At 41.7% G+C, this 19,603-nt stretch overlaps 1 protein-coding gene across 2 annotated transcripts; it reads left to right on the top strand.

Moving 5' to 3' along the window:
* Positions 1-1,359: 1,359 nt before the first annotated feature.
* LOC139563053 (aquaporin-9-like) lies at positions 1,360-16,107 on the top strand. Of its 2 annotated transcripts, none has more exons than XM_071381312.1 (6): positions 1,360-1,577; positions 2,989-3,115; positions 5,823-5,960; positions 6,168-6,286; positions 9,667-9,884; positions 11,873-12,052. In XM_071381312.1, exons 1-6 carry the CDS (start codon positions 1,461-1,463, stop codon positions 11,928-11,930), a joined length of 777 nt encoding a protein of 258 aa, XP_071237413.1. In that variant the 5' UTR covers positions 1,360-1,460; the 3' UTR covers positions 11,931-12,052. The 2 variants fall into 2 exon arrangements, with proteins under 2 accessions (XP_071237413.1, XP_071237412.1); XM_071381311.1 differs by lacking the exon at positions 11,873-12,052 and adding an exon at positions 14,264-16,107 and having other exon boundaries at positions 1,362-1,577.
* The last annotated feature ends 3,496 nt before the right edge of the window (positions 16,108-19,603 follow it).

The raw sequence follows: 19,603 nt of genomic DNA, 5'->3' as shown, positions 1-19,603 counted from the left end.
TATACAAGAGATTAATGTGTTATCACTGTGCTTCATCTAATAGCAGAACCAAATTACCTTGATGGATTGCAGTTGAGATTACATTAAAATACATAGTGCAAGTGATCAATGACGTTCGAGAAATTGTGAAGATTATTACAGCAATTGTAAGATCTCCACAGACCTGTGATCACCTATGCATGCTATCTTGAACATGCACGCTTTATATGATTACATAAGAAGACATGTATAGTTATAGTCACCTCAAAATGTGGCCATGGATGTGTTACTAATTTTAAGGTTGAATGTTACATTTGTTTGTAAGACAGCCTTAGCATTAGTCTATTTACTGTACTACAAAAGTCATATTGAATTGTGTTAGGTTGAAAATGCAACCAAAAACCAACATTTAATTGAGATGTATCTACTGCTTGCATAGCTCCATCTGAGCCACTGGCTTAATCCCACTCTTTAACTTTTATTTTTGGTTGAGTTGGAGATATGAATCCAATATGTCATTTTTTAAACTTGTAGACAAGTTAATAGGCTATTTGTTGTATTTCAAAAGTGATGTTGAATTGTGTTTGGTTGTCAATGCAACCAGATATCAATATTTGAAGGAGATGTATCTTCTGCTTGGGTAGTTCCATCTGTGCCACTGACTTACTCTGGCTTTAATTTCAGTTTGTCTACAAATTAAAATATGTTGGATTCACATCTCCATCTCAACCAAAAATCTAAGTTCAAGAATATGACTAAATCTAATCAAATCTAACTTGAAATAAAGTTTGATTTGATTTAGTCCTGTTCTTTAACGTTTGGTTGAGATGGAGACGTGAATTCAACATATTAATGATTAACTTGAAGCTTACGTTTGAAATCCTTCGTTACAATGATGGCAAAATCCTGTGGTTGAAATTCCACCCTTAAAACAACAGTTTACATTGATTACTTTTTTCAAATCCAATGTATTTTCCACATAGATTCCACACCACAATACTTGAAAATTTGCGTTAAAAGGTTAATTCAACCAGTTTGTGCCCAGTGGGATATTTGCCACATTTGAGTTATTTAATTATTATCAACCATATAATTAAAACTTGAAAGAATGACTTTGTTGATAGAAAATAGACAAGTTATGAGTAAATGCACACTGTCTACATTCGCGCGTATAAATGCGCACTGTCCACGTTCAGTCAGTTGCTGACCATTGGAGTCAATATTGACCAATCAAACACTTATTGACCAATAAAGCACTTAGATCCAAAGAGTGCACCCCTGGCGGTAGCGGTGGTGATGGGGGACAGTTTCATGGAAGAAAAAGATTAACAGGTCATGTCAGTCGAGTGTACATAATACACGTGTAGTAGGCTACTAAGGGGAGGAGGGGTTACGTCCTGAACTACCGGAGAGACGCTCATGTTCACGCTCACACTCACACTACTCGTCAACTGTCTGTCCTGACAAGACTGAGACATCAGATGTCCGCGGGAAATATGGACCTTGAGAGGAAAAGAAAAATGAAGGAGCAATGTGCCCTGAGGAAGGACATCATCAAAGAGTTCCTGGCAGAATTTCTGGGGATATTCGTATTAATAGTAAGTACATGGACACTTTCCCTCATCACCTGACTGTCATTTAATAGCCTGCTTTAAAGCTGCAACAATATGGTAATAAGGTGTCAAAATTGTTCTCAGGGGACTTGATCTGTCAACAGGGATATCATGTTTTGACATGTTTAGGTGCTGACTAATATATCCTGATAATGTGGATTCTCTTTGATGTGCTCATCCATAATTCTGGTATGAGAAAGTCCTTGGGAGATAATTAAGACATCTAGAGAATGTTGTAATGGCAAGTTTGACAGGTGGGGGATAGGAGGGGGAGAATTAATGGGATGCTTGGTGTTTTCAGCCATAAAGAAAAACATGATCAAATACAATAAACCTTTACTGACATGCACCATTCACCATGCACCATGCACCATGCACCATGCACCATGCACCATGCACCATGCACCATGCACCATGCACCATTCCATATGATGTATGATCATCACAGTGATTTGACATTCATGTTTCTTTAGAATGTATCTAATCTGTGAATAAATAGACCCAATTTATGTAGCATACTGCACACCTTTATATTTCCGCAAAGCTTCAATATTTGATTAACAAGGCTACCCTATATGTTGCTTGTAGGCTGAAAATCATCATATGATAGCATCAATATTTAATACATTTTTAAAGCATACCCCCCTATCAATTGCAATCAACTTGTCAATGAATACAGTGATTTGATATAGAATGAGAATAGATCTATATTACACTGAATACAGAGAAACCATTAGCATAAGATAGACCAGCTGGTTCAATTCACAGTTCCTTTTTCCCCTTAACAGATATACACACTCTCTCTCTGCATTATTACTGCGGTAAAAACACACACATTTCCCCATCATCACCAAGCTTGGAGGGAAACACTGTTTACTGAGGTGAAATCTACAGGGGTCCTTAATAATCTGACCTGTCCTTTGCCTTCCACCTATCCCCTCTAGGTTCACCTCCCCGTCCTGTCCTTTCTGTCTGAGTGGCACAGCTCAGTGGCTGGGCTCACTGAGGCTCAGTCTCAGTGGGCTCAGTGAGTCAGTGGTCATCTAGGTCAGCGGCACAGCATCAATGGACTAATCCACTCCTCACAACAGAAACAGCTATTTTTGGACGGCATCCTTCTTTCAACACTTTTGTTTTGATTTACTTGTCCTTCTAATAAAATAATGAAAGGATGAATGATAATTTCCCATGCTTCAAATGGGACGTCTTCTATGGCATTCTTCTTACAGGGTTCAGGAGGAACGCACTGATCTAAAAGGCCATCTAATTAGAAATGAAGGCTGTAGAACAAGAGGACTAGTCTTTTGTGCATAATTGGAAATGAAAAAACAACGACTCTTTCTTCCTCCTGCCAACATGTTTTTGCTTGTGTTTTTTGTCTCTGTCTCCGTCCCAGCTCTTTGGATGTGGCTCGGTGGCCCAGACGGTGCTGAGTAAGGGAGCTCTGGGAGAACCCCTGACCATCCACATCGGCTTCACTCTGGGGGTGATGATGGCCGTCTACGTGGCTGGGGGAGTTTCAGGTGAATACCATGCCTCCTTTACATAACTTTGCATTCTCAACATCCATTTCTAAAGTCCACTCGGCACATAGCCATAGTGTTCTAACTTCCCAAATAGTTGATTTTGCAGTATGATTGAAAATGCAACACAACATGTGTGTTTAGTGTTGAGACTTTTCAGTTGGTCAGCACCTCATTTTATAAGTCAGGCCTTTTTAATGTCATTATATCCTCTTTTGTTTGCAACATGAAACTACAAAAGGAGAGACTGAGATACTGACAGATGTAGTATAGTGTCATTACTATAAAAAATACAAGACGAACACTGAGAGAAAAAATGATACTTTGCACTCAGTCACCTCTATCTACAAACAACTTGTCCAATTACAAAAGTGGTGGCACGTATCCTAGCGGTTAGAGAGGCGAGCCAGCATCAGGAGGGTTGGTGGTATCAAATCCTAAATTCCATTGCCTACACTCTTAGAAAAAAAAAGGTTCCAAAAGGTTTCTTCAGCTGTCCCAATAGGCAAACCCATTTTGGTTCCAGGTATAATCCTTTTGGGTTACATGTAGAACTTTCTGTACAAAGAAATAGTTATTCAAAGCGTACTCCTATGGGGACAGCTGAAGAACCCTTTAAGGTTCTAGATAGCACCTTTTCTTCTAAGAGTGTACCGTTGCCCTTGAGCAAGGCACTTAACCCCCCACAACAACAGCTCCCTGGGTGCCCAGTGTGGCAGCCCCCTGCACCTCTCCAAAAACCTGCTCATGTGTGTCTCAGAGGGGTTGAAAGCAGAAGTCAAATTTTGTGGAATTGACCAATAAAGGATCTTAATATTAAAAAGGGTTGTGGGTTAAAAAATGTGAGCAGGACTCAAAGGTCATCAATGGTTGTTTGTCTTTGATGAAAAGGCTTTACTTTGCCATGAACTTTGACCATGGATGTCTGGCTCTCTTTGCTCTCAGGTACTAAACTCTTAAAGGACAACATGTACTTCCCACATGTCTGGGTAACTGTGTGTTATGGCTCCATGGATGTCCTCACATCCACATGTTCACCTGTTCATTGTTTGAGAAAGGGGGAGATGATGTCCATCCCTATTGTCAGGTAGATCACAGGAGAGAAAGTAAAGAGTACAGTCATGGATCACTAACACTCTCATGTGTGCTTCACCCTGACTTGTGTCCTGGGGAAAGTCCACATACAGTAACAGCAATGGACTGTGGAGACCTAGGTCATCACTAGAGACTCAGCAACATGGCGAAATGATGCAGAGAACATCATCTTAGTATTCCATAGCAGTCTGGACTCAACGTGGGCACCATTTAGTATTACCCTAACTGGGGAAGAGGCACAGAGGAAATGGAAGAAATATGCAATAGCTCGATTACCCATTCCTAATGCCTGGCTGCTTCTTGGTGTCAGAGGATGAAGTGTGCCGGCTAGATTTACAAGGCTGGAGTTGTGTGTCCTCATGTCCAGGGGAACTTTATTGGGTGCATTCCATAGAGATTAAAGCAAGGATCGCCCTCTCCTTCTCGCTTCGGCAGCAATAATGACACAGAGGGATAACATTAGGGGGAATTACTTTTTAAAAGTCACGCTGCCTTAGGTGAACTTGCTGAGGAAGGTGGAGAGCGTTTTTTAATCAGCAATCAAGGGTTTCATTATGTCTCAGCGAGGCTTTACGTAATGGGGGATGATGAGTTGTAATTTGAAATTGCCGTGGTAATTTCCATCACAATTGGGACATAAAAGAGCAACGACGTGATTAGAGCTTTTAATGCCCACCCCCGGGATAATATGAACACTGTAGCATATGAGCTAATATGAGTGTTATATGAGCCATACTCAATGTGCTTTCATCTTAGAAAATCCAGTTTTGGCAGAGTGTGAGCTTAGTCTTTGTACTGTATCTCTAAAGCTCAACTCAGGACCACCCCTCATCCTCAATGCCTGGTTTACAGCTACAGCACATCAGACCAGAGTGTTGGGAAGCCAAAATTTATGCCATATTTGGATGAATGTGGATTTATCATTAATTGAGGAGCTTCCTTGAGCGAAAATGAATTCAGGAAGAATGGAGTGTGTAGTAGGCTACAGTATAGGAACCTTTACAGCATGATTGGGCCATTCAACCCTGGGGCCCATGTGTGGATGAGAAGCCTTCACGCTGTTAGGTGACATCTCTGATGATGATCACAGGTATTGGACTAATGAGCTTTACTGGGGCATGGGTCTCCAGCCTTCCCAGCCAGGCTAGCCTCTCCAAGTGGAACACAACACACTTCTGTTTCCCCCCGCTCCTTTTAACTCCTATGATGGAGATGCTAATTTACAGGCAGAGTAAACCAGCACCCTTGTTAGCGGAGGTGTGTCATGGCCGGGTCATTCCAACGACATGCGGTTTGCGCGAGCCTTAAGCAGATTCAGGCAGATTATGTCAGACCCAATTCCGATCGGATGTTTCAGCCGGCTGTTGTGGCCACAGTTAGTGAACAGGGCTGGGGATTAGTGTTTGGGGCGCTCTGAAACCCCCAGCAGTGTTGCCCCGCTGAGGTCACCCAGAGTCTCAGTCCCCGCCTTGTGCCCCGCCTAGTGTTGTGCCGTAATTGTGTCTATGACTGAATCCACTAGATAAGGATAGTGGTTACAAATGAATGTATCTCAGACTTCCTACAAAAGCTTGAACCTTTTTTTGAATTCCAGTTTTGACCTTTGTTCCAGGGGCTCATGTGAACCCAGCAGTCTCCCTGGCCATGGTGGTCCTGGGCAAGCTGCCTATAAAGAAGTTCCCTGTCTACGTGGCAGCACAGTTCCTGGGTGCCTTCGCTGGATCTTGTGCTGTCTATGGGTTGTATTATGGTAGATGTTACTGTCATCATGTCCATCACCATCATCATAATCATCATCATCCTCATTAAATGGAACCCATATTCATAGCATTTAGCCAGTGTGATATTTTAATGGAAAGGTTTTGAAAATTATTGGAGTGGGAACATTATAGGTTATTACTAACACTAACATTATTGGGAAAACTCAATGGCTAATTTATTATTCTCTTTTCCATAGATGCCTTAATGGAACACACAGGAGGAGTTATGCAAGTTACTGGCGTCAATGCCACAGCTAATATATGGGCATCCTACCCTGCCAAGCACATCTCAGTCCTTGGAGGATTCGTAGACCAGGTGAGAGATGCACCATCAATGGTTATCTAACCATATCCTAATACTCTTTGTTACTGAATGATATGAGCCGCACAGGCACACACCCTGATTTAGGTTTGAAGTCTCTGAGCTAGAACATGTCAGTACATATGTAATAGTATGTATATAAGTGAATGTGCACGTGAGCATTAATTTATTTAACCAGGCAAGTCAGTTAAGAACACATTTTTATTTACAATGACGGCCTATCCTGGCCAAACTAACCCTAACCTGGACGACACTGTGCACCGCCCTATGGGACTCCCGATCACGGCCGGTTGTGATACAGCCCAGGATTGAACCCGGGTCTGTAGTTACGCCTCTAGCACTGCGATGCAGTGCCTTAGAGCACTGCGCATCTCGGTCCCCCGAATGCGTTTAGATCAGTCATGTGCATGTAAGTAACTAAGCATACATGGTGAACAGGCTGTAGTATGTGTCAAATAAAATCAAAGGTTAGCTGTCACATGGTTCGTAACCAACAGGTGTAGACGAAGAGTGAAATGCTTACTTACGGGCCCTTCCCAATAATGCAGGGAGAGAGAAAATAGAGAAATAATAGAAAAGTAATAACACGTAATAAAAGTAATAATAAATACACGATGAGTAACGATAACTTGGCTATGTACACGGGGTACCAGTACTGAGTCGATGGGTATAAGGTAATTGAGGTAGATATGTACATATAGCTAGGAATAAAGTGACTAAGCAACAAGATATATAATAAACAGTAGCAGCAGCAGATGTCATGAGTCAAGAAGGTTAGTGCAAAAAAGGTCAATGCAGATCGTCTGGGTAGCTATTTGGTTAACTGTTTAACTAACTATTTAGCAGTCTTGTGGCTTGGGGGTATAAACTGTTCAGGGTCCTGTTGGTTCCAGACTTGGTGCATCGGTACCGCTTGCCATGCAGTAGTAGAGAGAACAGTCTATGACTTGGGTGTCTGGAATATTTGACATTTTTCAGTGCCTTCTTCTGACACCGCCTGGTATAGAGGTCCTGGATGGCAGGGAGCTCGGCCCTAGTGATGAACTGGGCCGTACGCACTACCCTCTGTACCGCTTTGTGGTTTGATGCCAAGCAGTTGCCATACCAAGCGGTGATGCAGCCAGTCAAGATGCTCTCAGTGGTGCAGCTGTATAACTTTTGGGGGATCTGAGGGCCCATGCCAAATCTTTTCACCCTCCTGAAGGGGAAGAGGAGTTGTCATGCCCTCTTCACGACTGTGTTGGTGTGTGTGGACCATGATAGATCCTTAGTGATGTGGACACTAATGAACTTGAAGGTCTCGACCCGCTCCACTACAGCCCCGTCGATGTGAATGGGAGCATGCTCGGCCCTCTGTTTCCATGATCTACTCCTTAGTCTTGCTGACGTTGAAGGAGAGTTTGTTGTCCTGGTCCTGCCAGGTCTCTGACCCCCGTGTTGAGGGTCAGCATGGCGGATGTGTTGCTGCCTACCCTCACCACCTGGGGTCAGCCGTCTGGAAGTCCAGGATCCAGTTTCAGAGGGAGGTGTTCAGTCCCAGGGTTCTTAGCTTAGTGATGAGCTTGAGGGCACAATGGTATTGAACAGCATTCTCACATAAATGTTCCTCTTGTCTAGTTGGGAGAGGGCAGTATGGAGTGCAATAGAGATTGCGTCATCTGTGGATCTGTTGGGGCGGTATGCAAATTGGAGTGGGTCCAGGGTGTCAAGGATGATGTTGTTGATGTGAACCATGACCAGCCTTTCAAAGCACTTCATGGCTACAGATGTGATACGGGGTACGGGGTGATAGTCATTTACAGGTTACCTTGGCGTTCTTGGACACAGGGACTATGGTGGGCTGCTTGAAACATGTAGGTATTACAGACTGTGTCAGGGAGAGGTTGAATATGTCAGTGAAGACACTTGCCAGCTGGTCAGCGCATGCTCTGAGTAGGCATCCTGGTAATCCTTGTGAATGTTAACCTGTTTTAAAGTTCTTACTCAAATCGGGGAACGGAGAGCGTGATCACACAGTCGTCCGGAACAGCTGTTGTTCTCATACATATATTGTGAGCAATACTGGTTGAGCAAAAACAACCATATGTGTTGAATACCCAAGAGCTGAGTGTGCACATGCAGGTTTGGTTTCAAATTGAAGGCAGTGAAATTTACGGTAAATTGAGGATTTTTTAAACTTTTGATATAAATAGCTTTACTTCTCAGTTTATTGAGAAGTCTTTGAAAATAAATGCAATTTTTTCAATTATTTAATTGTAATTGTAGTTAACTTCCTAAATTGACTGCCTTCAATTCGAATTCAGCCCAACCCTGGTGTGTGTGTGTGTGTGTGTGTGTGTGTGTGTGTGTGTGTGTGTGTGTGTGTGTGTGTGTGTGTGTGTGTGTGTGTGTGTGTGTGTGTGTGTGTGTGTGTGTGTGTGTGTGTGTGATTATGTGGTTGGGTGTGTGTGTGGGTAGGGGGTCAAAATATAATCAGAAAACAATCATTAACTGGCTAATAGAAGCAAACATTCAAGCAGTCGTTTTCCCCTCTATGAACAGTAATTAATGCAATTGTTGAGTTGTTGAGTATTTTTATCCCAAGATAAGGTTTGCTCCTAATATATAACCATATAGAGACTGTTCAAAAGACTTTAAAGCTGCCTCATCTATCCTTCATCCAGGGGAAAGGGGAAGCCCCATTATAGGCTTAGGCAAAAGAATAGACGGCCACAGGACATCACAGCAAATTAGTCCTGCTGGCCACAGACAGTCATTATAAAACCCAGACCATAACAACAAGCCATTCTCCCTCTGTCACTGTCTGGTATCAAACTCCTATTATCATCTACCATTACATAAAAAGCTACAAGGAATACCACTGTTATGCTATTATGAGAGGCTGTCTTTTCTATATTGGTGGAAGCATCACAGTGACAGCATGAGCAGTAGCTACAGATTGTTTGTTCATTTTGTAGCAGTGATGAATATACTGAATACAGATGTAGGATCTTAATTTGATCACTCTTTTGTTGCTGCAAAAAAAAATGCACAGCAGGAAATGCAAATTTTCAGTGTATTCAATGTTTAAAAAGGCTGTTAGCACTTGTAAACAATGCCAGCCACTGCCAGGGAATCTAAACCAAAGCATGGACTGCTGTCATACCTTGTCCATAGACTACTTACAGGTTGAGTAAACCAATATGTAATTTTGTAATTTGGGCAAACTATCCCTTTAATTATAATCTACATAATAACTCATATTTCCTGATGCTGCAGGATTATTTTCCTGCTGTAGCGAACTTGTTCAAATTAAGATCCTACATCTGTATGTCTGTCAATTATCTGTTTTGATCATTGCTATTTCAAACTCATGGCTGATGCCTTGTCTCCAGGTGATAGGAACAGCTGCCTTGATCCTGTGCATTCTGGCCATTATTGATGGGAAGAACATTGGAGCTCCTAAAGGGATGGAGCCACTGTGCATTGGCCTGATCATCATGGCCATCGGAGTATCCATGGGACTCAACTGTGGCTATCCCATCAACCCTGCCAGAGACCTGGGCCCAAGGCTCTTCACTGCTGTGGCCGGATGGGGCATGGAGGTGTTCCGGTAATTTTCAACAATGCTTATACTAGAGAGAAGACAAGTCCCACAAATGAGAGCTGGATGGCCTCCATAAGTACAGTAGCATTTCACAAACATTATTAGATGCCTTTTGCCCTGAAACCCTTTGAAATTGAAAATGAGCTTTCTTCTCCTAAAAGATCAAACAGCCTGTGCTCACTTTACAGTAGAACATTGAAAGATTCATGAAGACGCAGAAACAGAGTATGTGTGTGTGTGACAGGAAAGCCCCTCTCTGATCTGAGCGTGCCAAGCGGAGCTGCAGGCACATTATGCTGCTTTTCAGTCCTCCTCCCCAGCAGTGGCTGGGAGTTAGGCACGCAGTGTGAGAAACATGGGAGTGAATACCAGCGGCCTGGCCTCCTTCAGGAAGAGCAGGAGTATGCGGCTCTATCGCTATCTCTGCTCTTCTGACAATCTCAATCAATATGTCCAGCAACCTCTTGTATCTCCTGCATTTTCAAAAAGGCTTGGAGACGTGAGCAGGCAGAGTAAGATTATTTTCCCGCACATAAATATTCCATGCTTCATATAACAGAAAATGTCACCATTGTGTGTCCTACTGTCAGAGGCAGACTCCCTCTCTCTGCCATCACTCCTCAAAGCTGTCCCTGATCTTTGGGTATTTATTTACACTAGATAAGCAAAGCGGTCATCGGCTGCAATGTCTGTACTTTGCCATGCAAACTTCCATAGTCCCCAGAGGAAGCTGGGTGAAGCAATTCACAAGCAGCTATTTAACAATGAGAGCTGGGCTAAAGAAGAGTTACATAAGATAAATGTGAAGGATATGAGGGACCTCTCTGCCAGTGCACTATAGACTTCTCTTCAGTAGAGGGCGCTGTCTGATCTAATGGCCAAAGTCAACAGTTTCCCAACCTGCACTTTGGGGAGCCCCGCCATTGCACATATTTGTTCTATTCCAGCACTAGCACAGTACACCTGATTCATCGGAAAGGGCTGGCCGGTTAAATCACAAGCTGAATCAGAGGTGCTGGAGCTAGAATAGAACAATTGTGTGCAATGGCTGGGGGTCCCCTACTGGGGTGGGAAACGTTAACGTACAGTATTTGACCCTCTACTTTATACCGTGTTCACACTACATCTTACCAGATGTTTTGCATACAGATGTAGGATCTTAATTTGATCACCCTGTTATAGGATAACTCTCCTTCAATGCAGGACATTTAAAACGTGTAGTGTATTTGAAGTTTAAAAAGGTTTCTAAAGTTTGTAATTTCCACTTTGAGATTAAAGACTTGATTTTCCCTTACGAAACATGTATGAACCCCTACAAAAATGTCCATGAATTATAATTTCCTGTTGCTGCAGGATTCCTTTCCTGCTGTAGCAAGCTGACTCAAATTAAGATCCTATGTCTATATGAGATTATCCATATACGTATACATTTAAGATTAGTTCTCGCTAATGCGCACATAAACCTGCGGCCCCGAGATTTACATCATACTGTCAAATTTGACGTAATCTGCCCATTTGAAATATAGGTTTAAGTACATCCCTTAAATCTCAGACTTTTTAGCAGCACACACAGCTGTAATCACGATGTTAAGATAGAGATGTATAAGGGTGATAGTAGGATATAAAGCGTACATTCCATCCACCATACATTACATCCACTGAATCTCTGTAGGGAAACTGAAAGCAATAGGACCAGGTACAGTGGCACATTTCTTTGACGTCAGTAGGTACAGTAGGAAGAGCTGGGAGGGTGCCATGTCTACGAGACGTCATCGTGTGACCCAGTGTGTCTGTCCGTCATCAGGCCTGATTATGGGATATGGTTAGTCACCCTAGCTCTGTCCATAGATTACACACCCTAATCCACCAGCCCTGTAGTCTGCATCCAACCCCTGGTAGTTTAGCAGCTAAACAGAGCCTGTTCAGACACTGTCTGTTTTCCTACCTGTGCCTTGTCACGTCAGTGCTGGTAATTCAGTCCCTTTCGCCCACAGGATCCAACCAGTCAGTACTAGCAGAGGGAGGCTAATCTCTATCAAGGAGTTGCCCTGAGATGATCAAGCGCTCAATTCAGGACAGAATCAGGACATGTACTACGTAGGCTACAGTAGCAAAGAGCTGTTTAGGTGGGAGTTTGAGGGGTGATCTGGGGGTCATTGGAAATTGTTAGGCTTTTACTATTACCCGCTATTAAGATAACTGGCAAATCTGTAAAGCACAATTAGAATTAGGCATTAATAGAAACAGATTGGTGGGGAGTGGGAACAGATCAACTTTATGTATAGTTGGATCAATAGACTAGCAGGCAGATCGAAACCTCTTATGGATCCGCCCCTTTTTTTACATTTTCGCCTAAAATGACATACCCAAATCTACCTGTAGCTCAGGCCCTGAAGCAATGATATTTATATTCTTCGTACCATTTTAAAGGAAACACTTTGAAGTTTGTGGAAAAGTGAAAGGAATATAGGAGATTATAACAAAATAGATCTTGTAAAAGATAATAAAAAAGAAAAGCCAACCGTTCTTTTGTATTTTTTTTGTACCATCATCTTTGAAATGCAAGAGAAAGGCCATAATGTATTGTTCCAGCCCAGGTGCAATTTAGATTTTGGCCACTAGATGGCAGCAGTGTATGTGCACAGTTTAGACTGATCTGATGAACCATTGTATTTCTGTTAACAATGTTGTATCAAGACTGCCCAAATGTGCCTAATTTGTATATTAATAACTTTTCATGTTCAAAATTGTACACACTCCTCAAACAATAGCATGGTATTCTTTCACTGTATTAGCTACTGTAAATTCGCAGTGCAGTTAGATTAACAATAATTTAAGCTTTCTGCCAATATCAGATATGTCTATGTCCTGGGACATTTTCCTGTTACTTACAACCTCATGCTAATCGCATTAGCCTACATTAGCTCAACCGTCCCGTGGAAGGGACACTGATCCCGAAGATGAGAGAGAATAGAGGAGTAGTGAGAGGTGGAGATTAGAGAGAGCCTATCCAGGGAGTCTTACTGTGTAAATAAACAAAAGGTAGTAGTGGAATCTGCTCCCAATGTACCAGTGGAGGCTGCTGAGGGGTAGGATGGCTTATAATAATGGCTGGAACGGCGCAAATGGAATGGTCCGTGTGTTTGATGTATTTGATATCATTCCACTGATTCCGCTCCAGCCATTACCACAAGCCCATCCTCCCCAATTAAGGTGCCACCAACCTCCTGTGTAATGTACAGTAGCGTACCCCAGACCATGGTACGTTCCTGCAGTGTCTCCATGCAGTGTCTTTTTCAATGTATTTTTAAATCATCACTGTATCACATGAAAATAACGGCAAATATATTTTTTTATCATTTATTACCCTGAGCCTCCTTTTGCTATCGATTATGATGTCTGATTGTGTGGGCATGTTGATACAAATTTAAATATATTTTCATACACATCCCTGATTGGTGGATAGGATCATCCCTGCTTACCCCTTCAAATTAGGAGGATACATATGCAAATACAAGACAACTGGTCATTGGTCCGAATAATTAGATCAGATTATGATTTAATGCTGTCGGCCAAAAACTGTATCCCACCTGAACAGGCTGAAACTCCAAGCATTTTTTCAATAAGCTCTTACTCTAAAAGTGCGTTATAATATTTTTCACAATTTCAGAGTGTTTTTTACACCTCATAGTGTGGAGATATCATAAAATAAACAGGTAAATCATGTTTTTGACTGCACTGTCCCTTTAACGCGGGTGACCACTATTTACCCTGTAGATTACTGAGTTACTGAGTTGCACCACTTTTTGCTCTCAGAATAGCCTCAATTCGTCGGGGCATGGACTCTACAAGGTGTCGAAAGCGTTCCACAGGGATGCTTTCCCATGTTGACGACAATGCATCCCACAGTTGTGTCAACTTGGTTGGATGTCCTTTCGGTGGTGGACCATTCTTGATTCACACGGGAAACTTTTGAGCATGAAAAACCCAGCCACGTTGCAGTTCTTGACACACTCAAACTGGTGCGCCTGGCACCTACTACCATACCCCGTTCAAAGACACTTAAATATTTTGTCTTGCCCATTCACCCTCTGTATGGCACACATACACAAACCATGTTCTCTCAAGGCTTAAAAACCCTTCTTTAACCTGTCTCTTCCCCTTCATCTATACTGATTTAAGTGTATTTAACAAGTGACATTAGAAGGGATCATAGCTTTCACCTGGATTCACTTGGTCAGTCTATGTCATGGAAAGAGCAGGTGTTCCTAATGTTTTGTACACTCAGTGTATTTGGTATTAAATGTTTTATTTTAACTTACTCACTACAAAGTCAAATGTAAACTCCTAAACCCCTGTATGTATATCTCCTCTGGTCTGTGCAGTGCTGGAGGCTGCTGGTGGTGGATCCCAGTAGCGGGGCCCATGGTTGGAGGAGTGGTGGGGGCCGCCGTTTACTTCCTGTTCATCGAGCTGCACCATTCCGAGCCTGAGAAACAGGGGGAGAACAACGTCAAGGACAAATATGAGATGGTCACCCTGAGTTAGACAGAAAGGCCATGAGCCTCAATGGTACTGAGGCTTGGCAGCTTCCTACCCCTTTAACCCTCAACAGGCTAAACATTCACCTCAATGAGGCCACACTTGGCACAACCTTCTCCGCTTGCACTAGAGTCATTTCCTCTGTCTAAGGGACCTGAGGTCAGGTCAGTCTCTGCACTCTCATGGACAGGTCTGTGCCAGTTGAGCCAACACATAAAAAACACAAACACGTATGTAATGTTAAATTCACAATCACAAGCTGAGATCTCAGGCATGTTTACTAGCCCATGACATCATCAACATCAGGTGTTCAGACTATCCATTCTACTCTGAGGATAGTTCCTGAGTACAGTGATTTTTAAGAATTTATATTGCATTTCTTGTATAGGGCTACTTTTCACTGCAGGAGGAATTTTCCAAGTTTGAAACCGTCTCAATATTTTCTCTTTCAGGCAGGCAATGGTAAATGTTATTAACAACATCAATGGTAAATGTTATTAACAACATCAATGGTAAATGTTATTAACAACATCAATGGTAAATGTTATTAACAACATCAATGGTAAATGTTATTAACAACATCAATGGTAAATGTTATTAACAACATCAATGGTAAATGTTATTAACAACATAGAAAATAGCCAGTAACAGTTTCTGTGATGGAAGGAAGTGTGTATATTTTTTGTCATTGAGCTAGTTTAATGGTATGCTCTTTGGAGTGTCTTCCGTCTTCTGCTTCACTTCATCCATCTATTTGTTACAGTTGTGTGAATCCCTCTGCCTGCTGCGACACACAGCCTCATCACTGCATGTGTGCTATAGCTAACACACATCTATGTATTTGTGCTTTGAAATGCTCATAGTCTTGTTTCCTAGCTATTCTTTTTAGAGTGCAGAAGAAACAGCCTTAATGTGTGTGAAATGAGCCTCACACCGTTCAGTTTGTACTTGCTCTCTCTCGTGGAGCACAGAACTGTGTATCGTGACACGGCATCACTTCTAAATGATTTTTATCTGACTTTTATTTCCTCTTATATAACGTTCCTGCTGTCATGTGCACACATTTTCATAGAAGCATGAGTAGGGAAGCCTAGTATCTACAGTACCTAGCATGAGTAGGGAAGCCTAGTATCTACAGTACCTAGCATGAGTAGGGAAGCCTAGTATCTACAGTACCTAGCATGAGTAGGGAAGCCTAGTATCTACAGTACCTAGCATGAGTAGGGAAGCCTAGTATCTACAGTACCTAGGATGGACTTGTTTAATAAACAATATACTGTATGAAGAGTCCAATGAGAGATAGTTTACCCCCCTGGCCAATGGCCATATGGGAATGTATAAAAATGGTTTGTTAATCGTAATCATTACATTATTCCTCCAATGATGTGACTAGGATTTAACCACTCAGGAACTCCTACACTATGACCTATAGTGAACTGGACAATAACAGAATAACATCAGTACAACTTCCAAGAATAGAGCCCTTCAACTCATACAAAAACACTCAAATGAACCAAGTCCTTCCATCCTAGTGATGTTATTTAGCCATGGGTGGGCAGAGGAACACTAGTTCCCTATTCCCAGAAGAGCCCTCGCCAATGGAACACATAGCATTTTATAACCTGTATGTGGCTTACTACTGAACCAGATATAATTCATAGGGAATAATAAAGCTCTTTAGAAATGATTTTCTCTATTATTTTACACCTTTGTTACTTAGTGGTTTAGTTGCTGTAGTTTCTTATTGTAGTTCGTTTTTTGTTTAAAAAAAATGCTACATGTACTTTGGATGACTACATGATGCTAGCTTGATTCTCCTGAGATTCAACCTTTTGAGGAGTACAATGTTTTATGGCTGTTGTTTTTTGTTGCTTCACTTGGCTTAAGAAAAGATAAAAGGCACTTTTACTCACACACTTTTTCTCAGATGATATTTGATAAAAGTTACTTGTTTGTGAAGGTCATTTTGTAATTTATACAACTGTAATTTAGATTTGACAAAAATACATATTTTATGTGTATTTCTTTCATTGTCTGTCTTGATCAATCAATCCCCATTAATTGTCTACTGATTAAGGGAAGTAACACACATTCAATGAGAAACTGTCACTAACCACTGTGTTCCACTAGCACTGGAATAAGTGCATTGGTAGTAACTGGAAGATATTCAATATTACCCGTATGCAATCCTAAAAATAACAGGCCAGAAAACCGGTCACGATCACTAAGTACAACCACTTAGTCACCCAGCGCAGTGTGGAGTGAATAAAACATTTAAAAAAGGCAGCAATCAGAAATGCTTATATAATGTCATGGAGAATAGATGAGGCATGATTTCTCTCTCTCTCTATCTCTCTCTTTAGGCCCGGTTTGTTGCCTCCCCTCTGCAGAGTTCATCTCACTGTATGTGTAATAACAGACAGAGCACTAGGACCCTCACAGTGGCTCATGCCAGCTCACATACTGTACTCACAGAGAAAATAACAATTTAAATTCAGTTTCAACTGGCAGCATCAGTCCCTACCTATACATCTCCCTTTAAATCACAAATACAGGTGATGATTAAATTCCAGCCTGTGTCTATCCAGCTTACTTGCAGGTAACTGCAAAAATAAAATAAACCTCAGCATAAAGTGGCCACTCTATGGAAAGGGGAGACTCAAGTGTCAGGGGACTCTTCTGAAGTCGGTACCATCGATGTGTCAACTTCTGTTTGTAGTGTCCAAACCATTTGGGCTACAAACTAACGTGACCCCACTGTGGAAAGGGGAGATTGTCACAAACATGAAGTTGGCACATCGACTTCAGACGAGTGCCAGTTTTGCTCTATGACCCCCACCAGTGCCACAGGACTGGTCTGAAGGTAACTGGTACCCGTTAAACAAATTAATGGAAGTATGAGGGTAGTTTTGTGCCTATCCACAAAAAGGGGTTAAATATGTGTTTATGGATATGCTATTGAATGTGTTTCTCTGGGCTATAGTAGTAAAAGCCAAATTCAATATTTTATCAAATACTTGTAAAATAATATATATATACAGTATATACCTAAAGGGGTCCTAAAATTCAAAATCAAATAGCTAAATGATTCATAGTATGACCATCTTAGAACAATTCCATGTCAGCACAGCAATATACCTTGTATCCCTCATTTACTCAGGTGTTTCCTTTATTTTGGCAGTTACCGGTACAATATACTTTATATCCCACGGTTCAGTGTACTCTTGGTCACAGAGCTGACAACACAGGTAACAAAGACCTGCGCATCCTTGACCAGACAGGTGACGGTCAGTGAGGGGGACAGGGGTCCACTTCCCCTCTTTACAGGTGGTAAAACTGTAGGTTGACATGGGTCAGGTGACAGCAAACAAAAAACAAGCACTGCCTGTGTTTGAAAAAGCAAAGGTTAATTATCTCTCTTACCATAGGTTTACCTGCAGCTGACATCACAGATGACACAGGATGTTTCTTTAACTCTTTGGGGTCTGCCGCTAGTCATCTAATCTAAAGACGTGAGCTCAGACCTCAGATAGAAAATTGGAGACCTCCACAAGTCTGGTTCAGCCTTGGGAGCAATTTCCAAATGCCTGAAGGTACCACGTTCATCTGTACAAACAATAGTACACAAGTATAAACACCATGGGACCACGCAGCCGTCATACCGCTCAGGAAGGAGATGCGTTCTGTCTCCTAGAGATTAGCGTACTTTGGTGCGAAAAGTGCAAATCAATCCCAGAACAACAGCAAAGGACCTTGTGAAGATGCTGGAGGAAACAGGTACAAAAGTATCTATATCCACAGTAAAACGAGTCCTATGTCAACATAACCTGAAAGGCCGCTCAGCAAGGAAGAAGCCACTGCTCCAAAACCGCATAAAAAAGCCAGACTACGGTTTGCAACTGCACATGGGGACATAGACCGTACTTTTTGGAGAAATGTCCTCTGGTCTGATGAAACAAAAATAGAACTGTTTGGCCATAATGACCATCGTTATGTTTGGAGGAAAAAGGGGGAGGCTTGCAAGCCGGAGAACACAATCCCAAACGTGAATCACGTGGGTGGCAGCATCATGTTGTGGGGGTGCTTTGCTGCAGGAGGGACTGGTGCACTTCACAAAATAGATGGCCTCATGAGGAAGGAAAATTATATGGATATATTAAAGCAACATCTCAAGACATCAGTCAGGATGTTAAAGCTTGGTCGCAAATGGGTCTTCCAAATGGATAATGACCCCAAGTATACTTCCAAAGTTGTGGCAAAATGGCTTAAGGACAGCAAAGTCAAGGTATTAGAGTGGCCATCACAAAGCCCTGACCTCAATCCTATAGAAAATGTGTGGACAGAACTGAAAAAGCGTGTGTGAGCAAGGAGGCCTACAAAACCTGACTCAGTTACACCAGCTTTGTCAGGAGCAATGGGCCACAATTCACCCAACTTATTGTGGGAAGCTTGTGGAAGGCTACCTGAAACGTTTGACCCAAGTTAAACAATTTAAAGGCAATGCTACCAAATATTAATTGAGTGTATGTAAACTTCTAACCACTGGGAATGTGATGAAATAAATAAAAGCTGAAATAAATCATTCTCTCTACTATTATTCTGACATTTCACATTCTTAAAATAAAGTGGTGATCCTAACTGACCTAAGACAGGGAATTTTTACTATGATTAAATGTCAGGAATTGTGAAAAACTGAGTTTAAATATATTTGGCTACGGTGTATGTAAACTTCCGACTTCAACTGTATACAAACCCTGGATTGCTGATGCTGTGTATTGGCCATTGAGAGGCTTTGAAGCCACCGTTTGGCCATGTTGACACTCCTCAGTAGGAGCAGTCCTCCATAGGAATTAATGGAATTCTACATAGAAACAATAAATTACATGTTTCAAGGACAAAATTACATGTATTTAAGTATTTTTGTTGTAGTGGGGATAGTAACATCAGTAATCTAAACAAATTATACTTGAAGGAAAATATTTTTATATATTTTTTCATTTATGATTATTTTGTTTCGGTCAAATTATGTAATTTCAAAGTATGCATTAAGGTGTCTGTATTAGAATGAATGTGGCAAAAAAACGAATGTAAATATGAATATTAATAACTGCATTTCTATAGCTTCCAAAATATTATTTTACTGTGGTGGGGAAGTGCCAAGATGGACCCACGGTGAGGTCAAT

The sequence above is a fragment of the Salvelinus alpinus genome, chromosome 33 (genome assembly GCF_045679555.1).
Source record: "Salvelinus alpinus chromosome 33, SLU_Salpinus.1, whole genome shotgun sequence".
Taxonomy (NCBI): domain Eukaryota; kingdom Metazoa; phylum Chordata; class Actinopteri; order Salmoniformes; family Salmonidae; genus Salvelinus; species Salvelinus alpinus.
Note: the sequence above shows the minus strand (reverse complement) of the source record. Positions and strands in the feature narration are given on the sequence as shown.